Below are 20,350 nucleotides of genomic sequence, written 5' to 3'. Positions count from 1 at the left end.
AGTGTTTAAAAGCATAATTTATGTTGTCTTGTGAGCGTTAATATTTATGCATTTATTCTGTGTACTGAAATAGAAGGTGGGTGAGGTTAGAAAAGTTAATTTATTGTGTATCATATGATAATTTAGAGGCCAGTATTCAACTACTATCCAGCTAGCAGGTTAGTTGGAGAAACGTATCCAACTTACTTGGCTGTCTTCTAGTTAGTTGGATAGGTTTATCTGGCTTAACTATAGGTTATAATTGTCTGGCTAACTATGCCAGATGAGGCAGAAAATTAGCTCTTATCCAGCTAAGGGGAAGATTTAATAAGACACGATAAGGCTATAACGAGCATTAAACAGTGTATATCAAGTGATATAGCCTATCGTGGCTATATTGTGCTATTGCCCAATTTTTAAGCCAGAAACCTGTTCCTGTTACAATGAACTGCATTGTATGGCATGCAAATCCATGGAAAGCAGCTCATGCATATCTAATCCTATGTAAATAAAATAATGCGTCTGACTTAAAATAATGTGGCTGACTAATTTCTATCTATACCCTTTTGAAAATCGTAAATTTACCACGGGACATTCCAACTCCCTACTACCACCCCCATCCTCTAGTTTAAATGCCTCATGACATATGATATGAATTTCTCATTTTAGGATTCTTTTTCCTGCCACAGACAGATGGAAACATATCAAACTCAATAAACCTACTCAATACAATAAATTTATTATAGTGAATTTCAACTGCTTTTAATGTTTAAAATTGAAAATAAAACATTTTTGAAAGTGAATGGTGGTAATCCACTACAATAAATTTAATGTATTGAGTAGGTTTATTTTGTTTGATATGTTTTCTTAGTAACCTACTCTGAGTGGGAAAATGTGTTTGATTTGGTTTGTTGCAGACAGATGTAAGCCATCTGTAACTTATAGGAGTTAATTTTTAAAGACGTTATGCACATAAATGTAACATACTATCGTAGTAATTTTCAAAAGCCGTTTACTCAAGTAAAGTGCACTTATGTGAGTACATTCTATGGACAATTCAGTAGCATATATTGTAGCAATTTTCAAAAGCCCACTTACATGAATTAAGTTTTTATATATGTAAAACCTACTTTAAGCATTTAAATGCTTTTTAAAATCAGGCCCTTAGCCTTTTACTGTTTCATACACAGCCCTAGCCCCCAATATATCCAAAATCTTCTTCCTTACACTTTGAGCAATGTATTGAAGTTGTCTATATGGCTTATCTTTTCCTTCCCCTTTCCATGAACAGGTAACACTTTTGAAAAAGCAGTAGTTGTTGCCGTATGCCAATCTGCTTCCCCAGAGTCTGGAAGTCGCTTTGGACTGTTTTGATTTTATTTATTTATTTATTTATTTATTTATTTATTATTTTTGTTATACCGAGTTTCATGACAGGCATCACATCAACCCGGTTTACAAATAACAATGTGTGTAAAGTATAGCGTAACGTAATAAATATTTCCAATAAAACTGTGAACTTTAAATACAGTGAATCAATTAAAGGGTGTGAGAAAGTTACAATAAAACAGGGAAAATTAACTTGGAGCTGGAAGAGGGGAGAGGTTAAACAAAGCAATATTTACATTTCATCCGATTAATGTGATAGTATGGCAGAGTAAATAAATAAGCCTATTTGAATGGATGTGACGCTATTTCTAGCTATTTCTAGCAAGATTGTTGGTCCCCAGATGAATAATCAAATCTATTTTAGAGTCCTTTCTTTCTTCTTTAATTACATTGACTATCTGGTTTGTTCTTCTACCAGCTGAGTATCCTGGACGGCATTTAAATATTGTGTTCCCCTCAATATGAATTCCCAAATCAGTGTCTTTGATGACCAAGTTCCCCAGTACAATGAACTTTCTCTTATGATTTCTGATTGTTTTATGGGATTTCTGAGTGCATTGGGTATCTTCTTTCCTTTCAGATACCACTTCAGCTTTCATTGCTAGAGCATCTTTAATTTCCAATAAGAAAAGACATTGAGTACTCGAGTCATATGAGAGAATGGGTATCTCTTGTGTTATAGGTCTTATTCTGTCAGAGCTTACTATAATCCATTTATTCTCACAGGACAAGCAGGATGGTAGTCCTCACATATGGATGACATCATCAGGATGGAGCCCAATCATGGAACACTTTTGTCAAAGTATCTAGAACTTTGACTGGCATCACTGAGTATGCCCAGCATGCCACCAACCCTGCATCCAGCAGGGGTCCCCTTCAGTCTCTTTCCTTGCAGCTTTGGTCACGCAGTGTGAGGAGCTCTCTCATGAATTCCTGGCAGGAATTTTTTCCTCAGGAAATAATTTCAAAATTTGCAAACATTTTCACTCCGGCTGGGGTTCCCCTGTACACTGTTAATACCACGACCGTCTGGTAAGTTTTACTAACTTTTGGGTCAGGTACCGATGGTTCCAAGTCTTAGATGGTCACCGACCGCCCCGTGGCCTAAATTTTTGACGGCAATGATGGTGACGGGTTTTCATAGGTGCCCAGATTGTCCTTGGACAATATCCATCACCGACCCTCACCAGGTCTGTGTGCTTTGTCTGGGCCCTACCCATGATGTGGATACATGTACCAACTGTGCCCAAATGATCCCTAAGGGTCGTCGGGCTCGTTTGGAAAAGATGGCTTTATTATTTCATACCAAGCAGCTTCCTTCAGCTAAGGCTTCCAAGTCATCGACACCGTTGCCTGCCAAGTCTCGCCATCGGTTGGACACTGATGACTCCAGATCATCATCGAAGGCTTCAGCTTCTGCTTCTTCAGTGCCAGACACGGGCAAAGGCGAGCATCGAGACAAACATCATCATCAACATCGAAATAGCTTGCCGTCAGATCCGGGCACACCGGTAGCTTCAACTTCAGCTTCGACCGAGCCACCGAGAAAAAAGGCCCGTGCCGAGGAGCCCCCATCCTCCTCCATGCAAGGTACACTGAGGCGTTCCCTGCCTGCAGTGGGAATGGCGGCTGAGACTCCACGTATACCTGTGGACACTCCGGCAGTGCCCATCCAGCCTCCCACTCCAGAACTGGTCTGAACAACACCAGTGTTCCATGAGGAATTGAACCAGATGGTTCAAGAGACAGTGGTGCAGGCTCTCCATGCTCATCCGGTTCCCTTGGCACCAATGCCGAGTCCGATTCTGGTGCCGGATCCGACACCACCGATGCTCGCACCGCTACTTGACAGACTGAACACCCTCATCGGTGCTCTGCCTTCTGCACTGATGAAAACACCGATTCCTCCTGCTCCATTGACGCCCATCCATCTCTCCTCAGAGGAGGAGGGTGCAACGATGCCAGATCCGATTCCAGGGCCTTCTGGAGTATTGCCACTGAGGCGTCCACCATGGTCACAGAGTTCCTCTGTGCCCCGTCTGCCTCCGATACCACATCAACCTTTACCGATGCCATCGCTGATGCCACCGATGCCTCCTCCGATACCTTCGGTGCCCAAACCTCCTCCAGCCGGAGGAGGCCCTTTTTAACCATTTGGAGGCTCATCGGGTGCTGGGGATCAATCCTACTAGCCCTGGTCAGATGATTCATCAGATTCTCAGGATACAGGGGATATCCCATCTGAACCTTCACCTCCAGAGGAAAGACGGAGATCCTCACCAGAAGACCTCTCTTTGATAAATTTTATCAAAGAGATGTCAGAGACCATACCATTTACTCTCCAGACTGAAGAAGACTCCAGACACAAAATGCTAGAAGTTCTTCAGTTTGTTGATGCACCTAAGGAGGTAATGTCCATACCTGTCCATGAGGTCCTCCTTGACCTTCTTCAGTGCAACTGGGAGCATCCAGGGACAGTCCCACCTGATAACCGTAAGACTGATGCTACTTATTTAGTCCAATCAGCACCTGGCTTCCAGAAAACTCAGCTGTCCCACCATTTAGTGGTGGTCGAATCCACCCAAAAGAAGGCCAGAAGACAGCGGCCTCATTCTTCAGCGCCTCCAGGGAAGGAGCAGAAGTTCCTCAATGCTTTTGGTCATAGAGTCTTTCATGGGGCCATGCTAATTTCCTGTATTGCAGCTTACCAACTCTACATCTCGCAATACAACAGGAATCTCTTTAAGCAGCTTCAGGAATTTTCTGATTCCCTCCCTGACCAGTTCCAGGATCAGCTCAATTCTATTCTTAAAAAAGACTTTGATGTTGGCAAGCATAAGTTGCGCTCCGCTTATGACATCTTTGACACAGCATCCAGGGCTCTGCAGCTGGAATAAGTGCCAGGAGGTGGGCATGGCTGAAATCCTCAGATCTGTGTCCAGAGGTTCAGGAGCGGTTGGCAGACCTTCCCTGTATGGGAGATAACCTCTTCGGCGAGAAGATTCAGGAGATAGTCGCTCAGCTCAAAGATCATAATGAGACATTGCGACAACTCTCTGCCGGGAACACAGAGTTCTCTACCTCTTCTAAATGCCCATTCAGAAGGGAGGCTAAAAGGACCACCTTCAAAGCATGCAGATACTACCCTCCTCCAGCTCGGTCTCGTCCAATCAGACCCTATCAGAAGGCTCAACCTCGCCAGACCAGACCTCAGAAGACTCAACCAACTGCACAACCTGGTACTTCCTTGGGATTTTGACTCCCCACTAGAGAGCATTTGCCAATTTCCACCTCTGTCATCTCTACCAGTAGGCGGCCATCTCTGTCACTTCACCAACAAGTGGCACACAATCACCACAGATCAGTGGGTCCTGTCGGTTGTAGCTCAAGGTTACCATCTAAACTTCCTCTAATTTCCGGCAGATTCTCCTCCTCGTCCGGGGTGGAGTTCCACCGACCCCTCTCCACTTCTAAAGGAGGAAATAAAATCCCTTCTACAAGCCAATGCCATAGACACGTACCCCCTCTACAAAGGGAAAAGGGCTTCTACTCCCGGTATTTCCTAATACCAAAAAAATCAGGAGGCACTCATCCAGTATTAGATCTTCATGCCCTAAACAAGCATCTACGGAAAGAGAAGTTCAGGATGGTAACCTTAGGCTCCCTACTCCCTCTTCTCCAACAGGGAGATTGGCTTTGCGCTCTAGATCTACAAGACTCGTATATGTATATAGCAATAACCCTGTCTCACAGAAAATACCTCCGGCTCCTTGTCGGAAACTGGCACTTCCAGTACAGAGTGCTTCCATTCGGTCTCGCATCGGCACCTCTTCACGAAATGCCTGGCAGTAGTAGCATTATACTTGAGGCGGCTAGGCACTCACATCTATCCTTATCTGGATGACTGGTTACTGAGGGGCCCATCCGCGGAGGCAGTTCTTCACTCCCTCCATCTCACTTTGCGACTACTACTATCATTGGGATTTCTAGTCAATTATCCAAAGTCCAATCTGACTCCATCTCATAGAAACATAGAAGTGACGGCAGAAGAAGACCAACGGCCCATCCAGTCTGCCCAGCAAGCTACGCAGTTTATCCATTTCCCCCCCCCCCCCTTTTTTCTCCCTCCACCCATCTCTATTGGCTTCCAGCACCCTCCGGCCCCAATTCCCTTCCACCCCTCCACCAATGCAGAGAGCAGCGCCATCCTAGTGAACATCCAGCTCAATCAGCTTGGAAAGGTAGTCCTCTCCTTCATTGGAGCGGATCTCAACACCATCCAAGCAAAACCTTTTCTTCCAAAGGACTGCACGCACACTCTGGCTATGCTTGCACCACTATACGAACTTGCCGAACCACAACGGCTCATCTTCTCATCTTGTTGGGCCATATGGCATCCTCGGTCCATGTTACACTAATGGCTCGTCTTGCCATGAGAGTAGCGCAGTGGACATTAAAGTCCCAGTGGTCTCAGGCCCACCATCCAATGTCCAACATTGTCTATGTCACCAGGCAACTTCGTTTCTCACTAGCTTGGTGGATCCAGGAGTCCAATCTGGTCAGAGGACTACCTTTCCAATCTCCAGAGCTCCAGATAACACTGACAACAGATGCTTCCACTCTAGGGTGGGGAGCCCATGTCAACAACCTGCAGACCCAGGGAACCTGGTCTGCAGCGGAATCACAACATCAGATACATTTCTGAAGCTCAGGGCAATAAGATATGCCCTTATAGCCTTCCAAGATTGCTTCACCATCAAGACAATCCTAATCCAAACAGACAACCAAGTAGCGATGTGGTACATCAACAAGCAGGGAGGAACTGGCTCTTACCTGCTATGTCAGGAAGTAGCACAAATCTGGGCTTCAGCTCTCTCTCATTCCATGCTACTGAGAGCGACCTACCTGGTGGGCGTGGACAATGTACTAGCAGACAAACTCAGTTGCACATTTCATCCACACGAGTGGTGCCTGAACCCCACGGTGGCGGAGAGCATATTCCAGAAGTGGGGGTATCCGACTGTAGACCTCTTTGCGTTAATTCACAACCGCAAAGTAGAGAACTTCTGCTCACTACATCACAGTCAGAGAAGACCACCAAGAGACGCCTTCACTCTCTCTTGGACAGTGGGTCTCCTGTACGCCTTTCCCCCACTTCCTCTCATAAGCAAGACTCTCGTGAAGCTATGATGGGACAAAGGCTTCATGATTCTCATAGCCCCTCACTGGCCACGCCAGGTGTGGTTTCCCATCCTTCGCGACCTCTCAGTCCATCCACAAATTCGCCTATGCATAGACACGTTTCTGATATCTCAGAACCATGGGCAGCTGCGTCATCCAAACTTCCAGGCCCTAACCCTGACAGCCTGGATGTTGAAACTCTAATATTAAAACCGTTCAATCTCTCAGACCCGGTATCCCATGTCCTGGTAGCTTCACGAAAGCCTTCTACAAGGAAATCTTATCATTCCAAATGGAAAAGGTTTTCCTTATGGTGCACATCAAAAGAAATAAATCCCTTTACCTGCCCCACTATGAAGTTCCTAGACTACCTCTGGCACCTCTCAGAGTCTGGTCTACAGACTTCCTCCATTAGGGTTCATGTCAGTGCGGTAGCCACTTTCCATAAAGCTATAGGGGATGTCTTGTTATCGACACAATCTTTGGTGGCGCGTTTTATGAGGGGCTTGCTTCACCTCAAGTCCCTTTTGCGTCCTCCAGCCCCTTCTTGGGACCTCAATGTGGTATTAGCACGGCTTATGAAACCTCTGTTTGAGCCTCTGCACTCCTGCAAGCTATGTTATCTTACTTGGAAAATGCTCTTTCTTCTTGCTGTAACATCCGCTCGCAGGGTCAGTGAGCTACAGGCGCTGGTTACATACCCACCTTACACAAAATATCTCCATGATCGTGTGGTGCTTCGCACTCATCCTAAGTTTTTACCGAAGGTAGTCTCTGAATTTCATTTAAATCAGTCTATTATCCTACCTACTTTCTTTCCAAGACCCCATTCACATCCAGGTGAGCGGGCTCTGCATTTATTGGACTGCAAGCGTGTGCTAGCCTTTTATTTGGAACGCACTGCAGGCCATAGGAAGTCCACCCAGCTGTTTGTCTCCTTTGATAACACTAAACTGGGAATACTGGTGGGCAAGCAGACCCTTTCCTCCTGGCTGGCAGACTGTATTTCTTTCTTCTATCAGCGAGCTGTCCTTTCGCTCCAGGGACGCGTTAAGGTGCACTCTATTCGAGCAATGGCAACGTCGGTGGCACACCTTCGTTCTGTACCTATTGCTGACATCTGCAGGGCTGCTACATGGAGTTCTCTCATACCTTTGCAGCTCACTATTGCCTAGACAAGGCTGGCAGGCAAGATTCTATCTTTGGTCAATCTGTTCTGCACAATTTATTCTCAGCTTAATACCCAACTTCCTTCCAATGGCCTGCTGGGAATTTTAGGCTGCCCTCTTCTCCAAAATCACCCCTGTTGTTGTGCCTGTTGCACGTCTTTGAGTGTTTTTGGTACATTACTCATGAAACCCACCCGACATCCCATGGAGTTAGGTTTGCTTGCAATTTATTTTATTTTTCGCACGTACTTTTTACTATAAACGAGACTGAAGGGGGACCCCTGCTGGATGCAGGGTTGGTGGCATGCTGGGCATGCTCAGTGGCTCCAGTCAAAGTTCTAGAAACTTTGACAAAAGTGTTCCGTGATTGGGCTCCATCCTGATGATGTCACCCATATGTGAAAACTAACATCCTGCTGTCCTGTGAGAACACCTGTTACAGGTAAGCAACTCTGCTTTCTTGGGTTTCTGGATGTTCTGTAGAAGTGGAGATGGACATCTGGGCTGCACAATTGGGAAGAGTGGGTGTCCCTGGGTCACCAGGTCTTCTTCTACCAGAGTCTTCTATAAACCACTTATTCCTGCATTTATAAATCTTCTGTATTAGTGGGGGCAAGTTTTGTGAATGTTGTAAAGTGGAGGAGATTTCTTTGGTGGTTGCTAATTTCTTTTTTATTGTAGATAATTCTTCTTTAAAATGAACAAATGGGGCAATCCCTAAGCCTCCAGATGGTTTGCCTTAAGACAAAGGCAAAACAGTTGTTATATAGAATAAGTCATTTTGTTGAGTTTTGATAAGGAACTCCTTTAATATGAAAACATATAGCAAATTAACTTGCTATCAATTACTGAAATTATTTACCCTAGCAAGACTATATTGGAAGAGCAAGATCTGGGATGGGTAGGGAGGGAGGGCTTTTAACAGACATGCACATAATGGGAGCATTTTTTTTTAATTCTTTATTTATGATTATATAACATCTTACAAAGAAAAATATCATTGTTTACTTTACAAAACATAATTCTTCATCTTATTATTCCCAGGAAAATATAATTTAGAAATAAAATAACAAAAGACAATAAGCAATAAACTCCCATAACAATAATCGTAATATCTTATTTAACAGGCATATAAGGGAGAGCCAAGATCTAATGAGAACAAACCATTAAAGAAGAAAAAATAAAATAAAAGGCATATCTAGGAGATCATTGTAACATTACTTAATGTCCTGAGCTTTGCTGGGGATCATTAACCTCAGATCTGTAATTGTCTAAAAATAACGTAACTGAGAAACTTCAAAAAATACATAGTGAGTATTATTAATATTTAGATCACATTTGCATGGAAATCTGATGGAAATTCTAGCTCCTATCTGTCTTGCCTCTTGGCGTAATTCAAGCATTTTCTTCCTACAAGCTTGTGTAGCTTTTGTAAGGTCCGGATAGACCCATATTTTTGCCTATTACGAAGAAACAACTTCAAAATACGATCTCTGTCTGTAGAAAATACAAAGGAAACCAATAAAGTTCCACGATAGTCTATTTGTTCTTCTCTTGAAGTTTCCAGGAATGCTGTAAGCTCTAATTCATTCCTCTGGGGTAAATTAACCAATGGTGCATGCTCCTCCAAATTCTTAGATAGATAATATATATTAGAAATTGGCGGAACAGCTTCTTGTGGAATTTGAAGTATCTCCATGATATATTTTTTAATTGATCTTTCAAAGAAATCATTTTTATATGAGGAATGTTCAATACTCTTAGATTTAAATATCTTTGGGCATTTTCCATATTTTCAATTTTTTTTTAGAGGTAATAAACTCACTCTGGATCAATTTTGTCTGTACTTCTTGTACTGATGTAATCTTTATGCTGAGTTACAACGGGTTCTATTTGTTGTATACTTTTTTGAGTGTCCATAATTACTGAAGTGAGAGAAGCTATCGATTTGTCTAGTGTCATCAAAGCATTCCACACAGCTTCAAGGGTTATTTCTTGAGGTTTAATTAATTTAGATCCCAGGTTAATGCTTACCCCGCTCTCACGACAAACCTCAATGATCTTTTCAGATTCATTTGTCAAGTCCATCCCCCTCTTTTGGATAGTATTCGCGGCACATGCTCCCAGAGAGGCCAATTCCTCCATTTTGGCATACTCCTCCGTTGTAACGTTCTCTGGGTCCTCTGCGTTTCTTCCAAGCACCTCCTCATTCAAACCTCCAACAACAGTCGCTGCCGTTAGTCCCCCTACAGCCCCTTCCTGGCTCGGAGGCCACACTTGCGTCGGGTAGGTAGTGCAGGGGAGGGGTCTCAGGAGCGCCAGGGCTGAATGATGTTTGCGCGTCCAGGATCGCCGAGGTATGTTCTCTACTCGGCAACTCAGCGGACTTCCTCTCCGGCGTCGATACATTAGTTAGTGAAAAGAAACCCTCGATTATTGTCTGATAAGGCACAGGTAAGGCTGGGCAGCGGAATCCAAACGAATCCGTGCCTTTCTTTTTGTATGCGGCATGGAAATATCAAGGCAAAAAAGTTGTATCAGAGAGCCGTCTTACACCGACCTCTCCTTATGCCGCCATCTTGGCTCTTCAATGGAAGCATTTCTAATCCACTGTAAAGCTAGAGGGGCAGATATTAATAAAAATCTGAGATCCAAAATTTAGCCTTCTAACCCCTAGTTTCATCAAAATGTGTTAATGCATGCGTTAAGAAAAAGGGGCATGTTTAGGCAAATTTTAAAATTACTGCTTGATAACATACCACTTAATATCGGTAGTATGGTACACTTATCGCACCCTGTGATAATCCCTTTTTTTCACATCTTGGAGAGGGGGGGGGGGGGTGGGGGGGAGAGAGAGAGAGTGTTATGGGTCGTGGATCCCTGGGCCAAGGGGGAGTTAACACCACCAGTGGAGAGGAGCCCTACTGGTCCCCACCATCGACAGGCAAGGCTGGGAGAGACCTGAGACCCCTCTGGAGCTTCACCGTTACCAGCCCTCATTCCCCTCAGGTTGAGCCCTTGGGTACTGGGGCCGGCTGGACTTGTATGGGGGCCTCAGGAGTCGTGGAGGCGGGCACAGTAGCCCGAGGTCCGGATGCAAGCATGGGTCTTGGTAGGCGGCGAATCTCTTGGTCAGGGCACAAGCAAGGGTCGAGGCAGGCAGTGAATCTCTTGGTCAGGATACAAGCATAGGTCAAGAAGTACAGGCAGGTCAAACGCAGAAATGCAGGAACATACTTCCAGGAACTAAGCAGGAGCCGAGTAGCCAAGGCAAGGACTGAGGAGCAGGCCCGAGCAGAGCTTGGCGATGTCCCAGCTGGGAAGGAGCGGCTGAATTGGCGGTCCAGCAGGGAGTCGTGTGGGTGGAGCGCGTCTGCCATGGCTCTCTGCTGCCGTGAGAGTCCCGGGGCCGACGAGCAGCAGACGGCCGCACCAGTAGGTGGAGGGAGTTGGTTGCGGGGCTCCATGGCTGGTTCCCGTAATAATACCCCCTCCTCTAGGTCCCCTCCCAGGGGTCTGGGTTTCTTGGGATGGTCCATGTGAAATCGCCGGATCAAGCCCTTATCAAGAATGTTGGTGGAGGGCTCCCAGGAGTTCTCCGGGCCGAATCTTTCCCAAGATAGTAGATACTCCTATCTCCGACCTCTTCTCCTGACATCAAGGATCTCCCGGACCTGGTAGGTAGTGTCCTCCTCCGCGGAGATCTGAGGAGGATAAGGTGCTTTCCGGGAGGGCCATGAAAGCACGAAGAACTTTAGCAATGAAGTATGGAAGGTGTTGTGGATCTTCAGAGAGGGTGGTAGGCGGAGTTGGTAAGTCACCGGCCCCAGCTGCCGCAATATGGGGAATGGTCCGATATAGTGGGGTGCGAGGCGCATGGATGGAACTCTCAACCGAATAAAGAGGGTGCTGAGCCAAGCCCTCTCCCCTAGATAGTATTGAAGTGCCGGTCTACGATGGCGATTGGTAAACTTCTTAGTTTACCAATCGCCATCCAGGAGCAGGCTGCTTCCTGGATCATCTGTTGCACATGGGTCCAGAGTCTTCTCAACCTCTCAGCTGTCATTCGGGTGGGAACGGATAGTGGAAGAGGTAAAAAAGGAAGTGGCTGCTTCCCTTAGACTATTTGAAATGGGGAGGCTCCATTCGTGGTACAAGGATGTGAATTGTGCAAGAACTCAGCCCAGGGGAGCAGATTGGCCCAGTCATCTTGTCGGGCATTTATATAAGTTCTCAGGAACTGTTTTAGGGTTCGGTTGTTTTTTTCTGCTTGGCCGTTCACTTGAGAATGGTAGACTGAGATGAAATCCAGAAAAACATGAAATTTCTTACACAGGTTCTGCCAGTACTTGGCGGTAAACTGGGGCCCACGGTCAGAGGTGATGTGTTGTGGGAGACCATGGAGTCGGAAGACATGTTGGACGAACCAACTGTGCTAACTGAGGTACAGAAGGAAGACTGGGCAATGTTGTGAAGTGGGCCATTTTAGAAAAACGGTCCACCACCACCCAGATGACGGTGTTACCACCAGAGGCGGGTAGGTCCACAAGGAAATCTGTGGATAGGTGTCCATGGTTCGCTTGGCATCGGGAGTGGCTGCAACAGGCCCCAGGGTTTGCCTGCCAGTGATTTCTGCTGGGCACAGGTAGGGCAAGAGGCCATGTACGCGTGGACATCTTGCCGCATGTGGGGCCACCAATAAAATTGCTGAAGCACAGCTAGGGTCCTCGCCTGCCCAGGGTGCCTGGAGGTACGGGGGTCATGTCCCCACTTAAGGACTCTGTCACAAAGCCTCCGAGGTACAACAGTCATACCTGGTGGAACTGTCTGGGTAGCTGCGATGATAATTCGGCAGGATCGATGATGTGCTGTGCTGGCGCTGCGTGGTCCTCTGGAGAGAAAGAGCAGGAGAGGGCTCTTGATAGCCGGCCGGTAGTGCAACTCGAAGCTGAAAGGTGTAAAGAACAAGGCCCAGCAGGCTTGGCGGGGATTAAGGATCTGGGCCTGATGCAGGTGTTCAAGATTCTTATGGTTGGTATAGACAGTAATCCGATGCTGGGCACCCTCCAGCCAATGACGCCACTCATCAAAGGCAAGCTTAATGGCCAGAAGTTCTTGGTCGCTGATGGCATAGCTTCGCTGGGCCTGGTTAAACTTCCTGGAGAAGAAGGAGCAAGGGTGCAGGATCCCAGAAGAATCATGTTAGCTCAGTACAGCTCCCACCCCATCCGAGGAGGTGTCCACCTCTACAAAGAAGGGGAATCTGTGATCCGGGTGTCAGAGACACGGTTTGCGCAAGAAGGCCTCTTTAAGGGCCCAAAAGGAGTCCAGGGCTTCAAACGGCCAGTCCTTGACTTGGGCTCCTTTGCGTGTCAGGGTCGTGAGAGGTGCAGCCAATCTGGAATAGTTCTTGATGAAGCTGCAGTAGCAATTTGCAAACCCAAGGAATCTTGGAGCGAGCGCAGTCCAGTGGGTCGCAGCCAGTCTTGGATGCTCTTCAGCTTGGTTGGATCCATACAGAACCCGCGGTTGGACACAATATGTCCCGGGAAGGGAGGCCTTCTCAAAGACGCACTTCTCTGGCTTGGCGTACAGGTTGTTTTCACTCAGATGTTGCAGAACTCGACAGACATCCTGTCGATGGGCATGCAGGGTCTTAGAATAAATCAGGATGTCATCCAAGTACATGACTTGGTTTTGGAAGATGGCGGGTGCGTTACTGATGCCAAACGGCATGACTAAATATTCCTAATGGCCATCCCGGGTGTTAAATGCTGTCTTCCATTCGTCCCCCTCCTTGATCCGGACGAGGTTGTACACCCCTCAGAGATCCAGTTTCGAGAAGATTTGGGCCCCTTGCAGACGATCGAATAGCTCGGCTATAAGGGGAAGCGGATATCGGTCTTTCACCATAATGGCGTTCAGACCCTGGTAATCAATACATGAGCGAAGGGTCCCATTCATTTTGCCCACGAAGTAGAAGCCGGCCCCAGCCGGGGAATCAGACTGGCGGATGAAACCCTTCTACAGGTTCTTACAGATGTTCTCTGACATGGCTCGAACAGGAAGAACCATATCTATGCTGCTTTTGGGGGAAATTTAATGATTTTTTTCCATTGGTGTACACTCTATATCTCAGTCAAAATAGTCTTTAGGAATGTTAAGTAAGAAATTTAAGGAAAATGCTTTTACCATTTTATATGTTTTCCTCGGGTCTGAAACACTGTATGTGCCTAAATGGTGATTTATGGTTAAACGTACACATACTGTAAGAAACATTGTGCATACTTTCCCCAGGTGTGACAGGTATGCGCGTTCTGTATTTGGTGGGGAAATATTTTGGAAGCATAGCCAATGTGTACAGGCATTCAGTGTCCATGTTGAGGGAGTAAGGCTAATCCTGTAGATATTTTCATCCGTCATTTTTAACAGGTGTTTCTGCTAGTCTTTTATATTTTTTCTGTTTAAGCATGGATACTGACTATATAATTTTTTTTAAAGGATATATGAACTTTCCAACCAAGCTGAAAAGGGTCAATCCTTTAATCATCTGCAGAGAGCAGTGAAAGCAGAGCTGCAACTTTTATGTTATCACTACTGGATGTGTCAGCAGCATTGCTGGAGTGTGTACAAGCTGGCAATGGAAGAGGACTGCTTTTCTAAAAGGCATGGTTTTACCTTAATTTTTTAAAATTTAATACTAGACAATGGGGCAGATTTTCAAAGGGTTACGTGCGTAACATACGTGCGTAACCCCCAAAAATCTGCCCCTGCCTGCCCCTGCGCATGCTGAGCCTACCTTGCATAGGCTCGGCGGCGTGCGCAAGCCCCGGGGCTTCGAAAAAGGGGCGGGAAGGGGGCAGGTACGGGGGCGGGTCCGGGGGGGGGGGGGTTCAGTGGGCTGTCTGGGGGCGTGGCTGAGGTTCGGGACCGGTCCGGGGGGCGGTCCCGAGTCCTCTAGCACAGTGGCCTGTGTCAGGGGCTGGAGAGCCGGCGCGCACAAGTTACGCTGCTCTGAGGCAGGCGTAACTTCTACAATGAAGGTTAGGAGGGGGTTTTAGATAGGGCTGGGGGGCGGGTTAGATAGGGGAAGGGCGGGGAGGGTGTGTGTGTTGGGGGGAGCGGAAGGAAAGTTCCCTCCGAGGCTGCTCCGATTTTGAAGCGGCTTCGGAGGAAATGGAGGAAGGCTGCGCGGCTCAGCACGCGCAAGTCACACAATTGTGCACCCCTTTGCGTGCGCCGACCCTGAATTTTATAACATGTGCGCGGCAGCGCACGCATGTTATAAAATCCGGAGTAGATTTGTTCGCGCCGGGTTGCGTGAACAAATCTACACCTGCGCGCACCTTTTAAAATCTACCCCAATGAATTTAAGTGTAAAGAAGTTACAAGACACTACAAGAGGTATCTAATTTAATAGTTATTTATCCTGGCAAGTTTATGAGTAAAATTTCCAGTGTATCACAATGCCATGGAAGTTTCTGTAGAACATGCTCCTTGCCAAAGGGTCATGGGAGACTATCATTACTACTACATATTTCTATCGCCCTTCTAGAAATGTGCAGCACAGTACAGATACACATAAGAGATAATCTCTTTTGTCTGGAGCATACAGACAAGTTAAGTCACTCATCTGAAAATGTATTACAGTAAACATAGTTAATCAGGGAGAGCAAGGGTTTAAACTTTAACAGTAACCTCAGAAAGATGGGTTATTAGGCGGCACATTACTCACTGCTTCTGGAGGATGAAAAGATGATGTATAATGTGAAATACTGCATGCAACTGCATCCTACTGTGAGTTTGCCCAGCAGAGGAAAGTTGATAATTACAGTATAGGCATTCTCCCAGGACAAGCAGGATGGTAGTCCTCTCATATGGGTGACATCATCAGGTGGAGCCCTATTACAGAACACTTTTGTCAAAGTTTCTAGAAACTTTGATGAGCACACTGAGCATGCCCAGCAAGCCATGATCCCTGTGTCCACAGGGGTTTCCCTTCATTCTGTTTGTAGCAAAAAGCACGAGCGAAAAAATAAAATAAATAATCCTGCTGTCCTGGGAGAACACCTGTTCCAGGTAAGCAACTCTGCTTTCTCCCAGGACAAGCAGCATGGTAGTCCTCACATATGGGTGATTAGCATTTGCCATTGCCAGCAGTGCAGTGTGGAAGAGATGGTGGTAGCAGCAGTTGCAGTAAGCAAGCACCATAATGGATTTTAACAAGATACTAGCTTTAGCTGGGGGGGACAAGCCATATTTTTGGAGTGGGAACTTGATACCCCATTATGACACAATTGCAGCAGAGGAAGAAGCAGCAGCAACAGGTAAACACTTCTTTCCAACTCTCCCAACTGACTGAAAGAAATCATGTAGGCTAGAAGGTGGGGAGGGAGAATATTATATTACGCTATTGAATTATATATGTCAGAGGAGTAAGAGCTGCTTACAGCATTGTATTGGCAAAACCATACATTTCAAATATAATACCATCTATATGCAAAGCATCAAAATACAATAATGCCAAAATACAAGAGCATATACTACAAATAATTTAAGGTAATAACTAATCCTTTCCTATATCCCATCTTACAAGGGGTAGAGATAACTAATCAGAATCGGTTTATTGAGTTTGAACACTGCATCAGTGAAATAGAAGATAAGGGGGCTTTCCACATGAATTAACTTTAGGCACTCTTAGGAAAATGGTCTCAACTAAAATGGTACATGAAAAAAATGAAAAATCAAAATTGATCAAGCATAAGAATATTTAAGGGTTTTGAAATTTATGAAAGTGAGAAAATTTTGGATTTCTGCATACCCTACCAAATGAGTGCCTGCACAATACTCAGAACATATCCGGCTAAATGAAGATATGGGTACTTATCCAGCTAGATATTAGCCAGGTAATAAGTTAGCTAGCTAGAATTTAGCTGGATAAGTTAAGGGTTCCATTGGCCTAACTGGAAGGAATTGAGTTAGCCGGTTATCTAGCTAACTACAATATTCAGAATTATCTGGATAACTAAAATAGCTGGCTGTATTCAATAGTGCAGCTACCAGACAAGCTGACTTTGCTCTTCAGACAGTGACTGAATATGGATCTCAACATTGCTATTTTTTGATATTGGGAGAAGGACGAACTGTCCATATCTACACAGGATATCAGTGATTTACAAGGGTGCAAAACTGGAGGATGAGAGGAATTTAAAACAGGCCTGGAGGAAGAGTAAAGAAGAAAAGTAGGTGAGAGACCAGGAGATGGAGGAACTGGTAGATGGACTATGTTGAGAGGTTAGGTGTGCTGGGATCCAGCTGAGGAAAAGGCTACCTAAGTTAAACCTGACATCAAAAGTAAAATGCATGATAATTAAAACTGAGACCATAACCTGCATAAAGGGACCATCTGTTGATGTCATATAAATAAATATGACACAGTATTGTGTAGTGAAAGTCATTCCTGAGAGAGCCCTTCCTACAAGAACTCAAGGCCAGAAGAAAAAGAGTATGATAGTATCTCCTCTTTGGAAAAATGTATAGAAAAAAAGTAAAATCACTGCCTGTAGCTGTGTCACTGGTTGATGAATTCCTTAAAGGATTGAGGATGCCAAAAATAATGAGAGTACTGTTGGGGTCAGCTTGATATTTTGAATAATTAATTACATCTAACAGAAGACCTTAAATTCATATGCTCTAGTAATAAATTGAAAATAACAGAAACACAAAAGCTGTGGAGATATGATGAAACATAAATAAAAGACATCAAAATAAAACATTTAAAAGACAGAACCCAAAGCAATTCTTCAGGGAACTGGGGAAGAACATTAGTACAGTTAAAATATCACTAATCAAAGCCAAAACAGAAATGTTTTGGAGAAATATATATGGGGATCTCATAGAACTTGATAGAGCTGCAGAATGGCTGCCTAGTATACAGAAGAGCACAGAAAAGGCAAACATCAGAATTATAGAATAGCTGAAGTAATAACAAAAGAGTTAGAAACCAGGTTAAGGAGAGCCTTGTCCCTGATGGAGTGCCCAACTTTTGACTCAAACATTTAACATTTCTTCACCAAGACCTAGCAAACTGCAAAAATAATTTAAGTAGAAAACCAGAACTAATACTACAATGGCTAATAACAGGAAGTACACTTCTCCTTCCCAAGAGAGACCTAAGGAACATCCCCAAACACTACCACTTGTTCACCTACAATTTACACACTATTTACTGTAGTACATGCAGGTAGAATATATGATCACATAGACTCTAATAATATCATGATGACAAGAATAACAAAAAGACGAGCATGTGGAGCAAATGACCAGTTGATTTCAATAAAGACATCTTGGTCTGCTGTAAGAACAAACTGAACCTCAGAATAGCATGAATTCCCTGTACGTACCCGGATCAGTCCAGACTCCTGGGTTTTGCCCCCCCCCCCCCCCTAGCAGATGGAGACAGAAGTTTACAAACAAAACTCCGCCTTATCTAGGCTGGTGCCACCTACAGTCTGGCAGTATTCTTCTGTCTCCTAGCAGGTGGAGAGGGTGCAAAACCTACAGTCTGTGCTGAAACCTAGTTAGTTTTAAAAAATAAATAAATAAATTATTTGGTATAGTTGGTTAGTTAGGAGACTGAGACCGCAGTAGGTTGCCTGCAGGTCCAGTTGTTTGCCTCCCAGGAGGGGGGTCCTGAGGGGGCCATCCATCCTGGTGTTAGAGGCCGCTGAAGGGTGGGCTTAGTGCCCTTGCCAGCGCTTATCTAATCCCTGGGGGTGACACCGGGGAACCCGGCTCACTCCTCCCAGGTGGTTCCGGAGCTGGCGGCAAACGGTAATGGTACTTTAAAAAAAAAAAAAAAAGGATTTTACTTTCCCTTCTCTTGTGCTTCGCTTGCACCGCAGTGCTTTTTTTGTTTGTTCTCTGTTGTATAGGAATCGGCGCCCGTTCGCGGTTTCTTGCCCCTCTCTCTCTCTCTTATTTCTCGAGGGGGGGGGGGAGAGAGCATGCTTGCGGCAGGGCCCCGCGCCTATCCCGAGACAGCCTTTGTTCCAGCTGTGTCTCGGGAGGCGAGGGGGTGTCTTCACGCCCGGATGGAGTACGGGGAAGAGCGCCTTTACGAGCCGCAGCTCCGGGGAGCAAGCCCGGAGCTGGGTTAGGCCCATCCCCGCGGAGCGCGGGAATGGGCGCCATTTTGGGCTCGGGGCCGGTGGCGGCGGGAACAGTGGCCATTTTGTTGGCATCGGGACCCGTGGTTCCTGCACCCACGTTGGATCGGGGGGGGGGGGGGGAGACTCCCCACCACGCTTGTCTCCACAACGCAGGGTCCCTGAGGGGGACAAGCCTGTGAGGTCACCATGTTCCAGTGATTTAGAGGTCCATGATGGGGACGCTGAGGACGGCTCATCTGATTCTTTTTCGTCTGAGTTTGTGTTGGTTATGTACAAGGCCTTTAAGGCAAGTAGGCTGGCTAGAAAGAGGTCTCGGGGATCTCAGGACCCAGTCCCGGCGGGGGAGTCCGGAAAGCGGCCCAGGCCCATCCAAGTGGCGGATCCTGCTGGGAAGCCCCGGCCTCTCAGGCTGGGGGCCCCCCGGGGGGATCCCAACACTACCACGGACACCGATGATCCAGATGAGCAGCTAATGGACCAGGATCTGCCGTCCCAGCCCCCGAGGGGGATTGAGGGGGATGGTGAGCAGCTACCAGGGGGCCGGAGCGTTTTCCATGGGACAAATGGGGATGAACCCAAGGTGTAGTTCGGTTGTTCCGACGGGATGAGTTAGGGCCCCTGATTCCTGCAATTCTGGGGGAAATAGGCATAGAGTTGCCTCAAGTGGAGTCCAGACTGGGGGGTAACGACCCGGTTTGTTTTGGGACTGAGGGGTCCACCGTCTGCTTTCCCATTGCATTTCTCAGCATTCAGATTTGCTTTACAAGGAAAGGGATACTCCCAGATTTGGGGCGTAAGGTATCTGGATAAGCTCTACCCTTGCCTGAGGATGCGCTAGAGCTGCTGAAGATCCCTAAGATAGATTTGGCAGTAGTGGCAGTCACAAAGAAGACCACCATCCCAGTGACCGGTGGAACGGCCCTTAAGGATTTGCAAGATCGTAAGCTGGAGATACAGCTTAAAAAGATATTCGAAGTCTCCGCACTCGGAATCCGTGCGGCTATATGCAGCAATTTCTCAATGCGTGCGGGTCTTCGGTGGGTCCAACAGTTGTTGGCCAATAAATCTCTTTCTCAGGAGGAAGCATTACAGGCGAGATACTTAGAGGCGGTGATCGCCTATAGTGCAGATGCTTTTTATGATTTACTTCGCACGTCGGCGCGTTCCATGGTGTCGGCGGTATCGGCACGTCATTTGTTGGGTGGCTGACGTGTCATACAAAGCACGGCTAGGGTCTCTGCCGTTTAAGGACAAGTTATTGTTTGGAAAAGAACTGGAGGATTTGATTGAGTTGCTGGACGAGAACAAAATACATCGCTTGCCAGAGGATAGACCTCGGTCTCGAGGGGGCCCATCGTCGCGGTCCCGGTTTCGGGGTGGACGCAGGCCTCACAACTCGTGGGGGTCGGCATCCTCCTTTCAGCATAGTGCCAACCGGCAACAGTCATACTCGCAGTCCTT

The 20,350-nt window shown here is 46.2% G+C and overlaps 1 protein-coding gene across 1 annotated transcript in view; it reads left to right on the top strand.

Moving 5' to 3' along the window:
- LOC115094675 (RNA-binding protein 44-like) overlaps positions 1 to 14,409 on the top strand; it is a 276,873-nt gene extending 262,464 nt beyond the window's left edge. The window contains exon 5 of the mRNA XM_029607927.1: positions 14,220 to 14,409. Coding sequence (XP_029463787.1) covers positions 14,220 to 14,409 — 190 coding nt within the window. The remainder of the gene's footprint in view (positions 1 to 14,219) is intronic.
- Positions 14,410 to 20,350: the final 5,941 nt, after the last annotated feature.

This window comes from Rhinatrema bivittatum, chromosome 6 (assembly GCF_901001135.1).
Source record: "Rhinatrema bivittatum chromosome 6, aRhiBiv1.1, whole genome shotgun sequence".
NCBI lineage: Eukaryota > Metazoa > Chordata > Amphibia > Gymnophiona > Rhinatrematidae > Rhinatrema > Rhinatrema bivittatum.
Note: the sequence above shows the minus strand (reverse complement) of the source record. Positions and strands in the feature narration are given on the sequence as shown.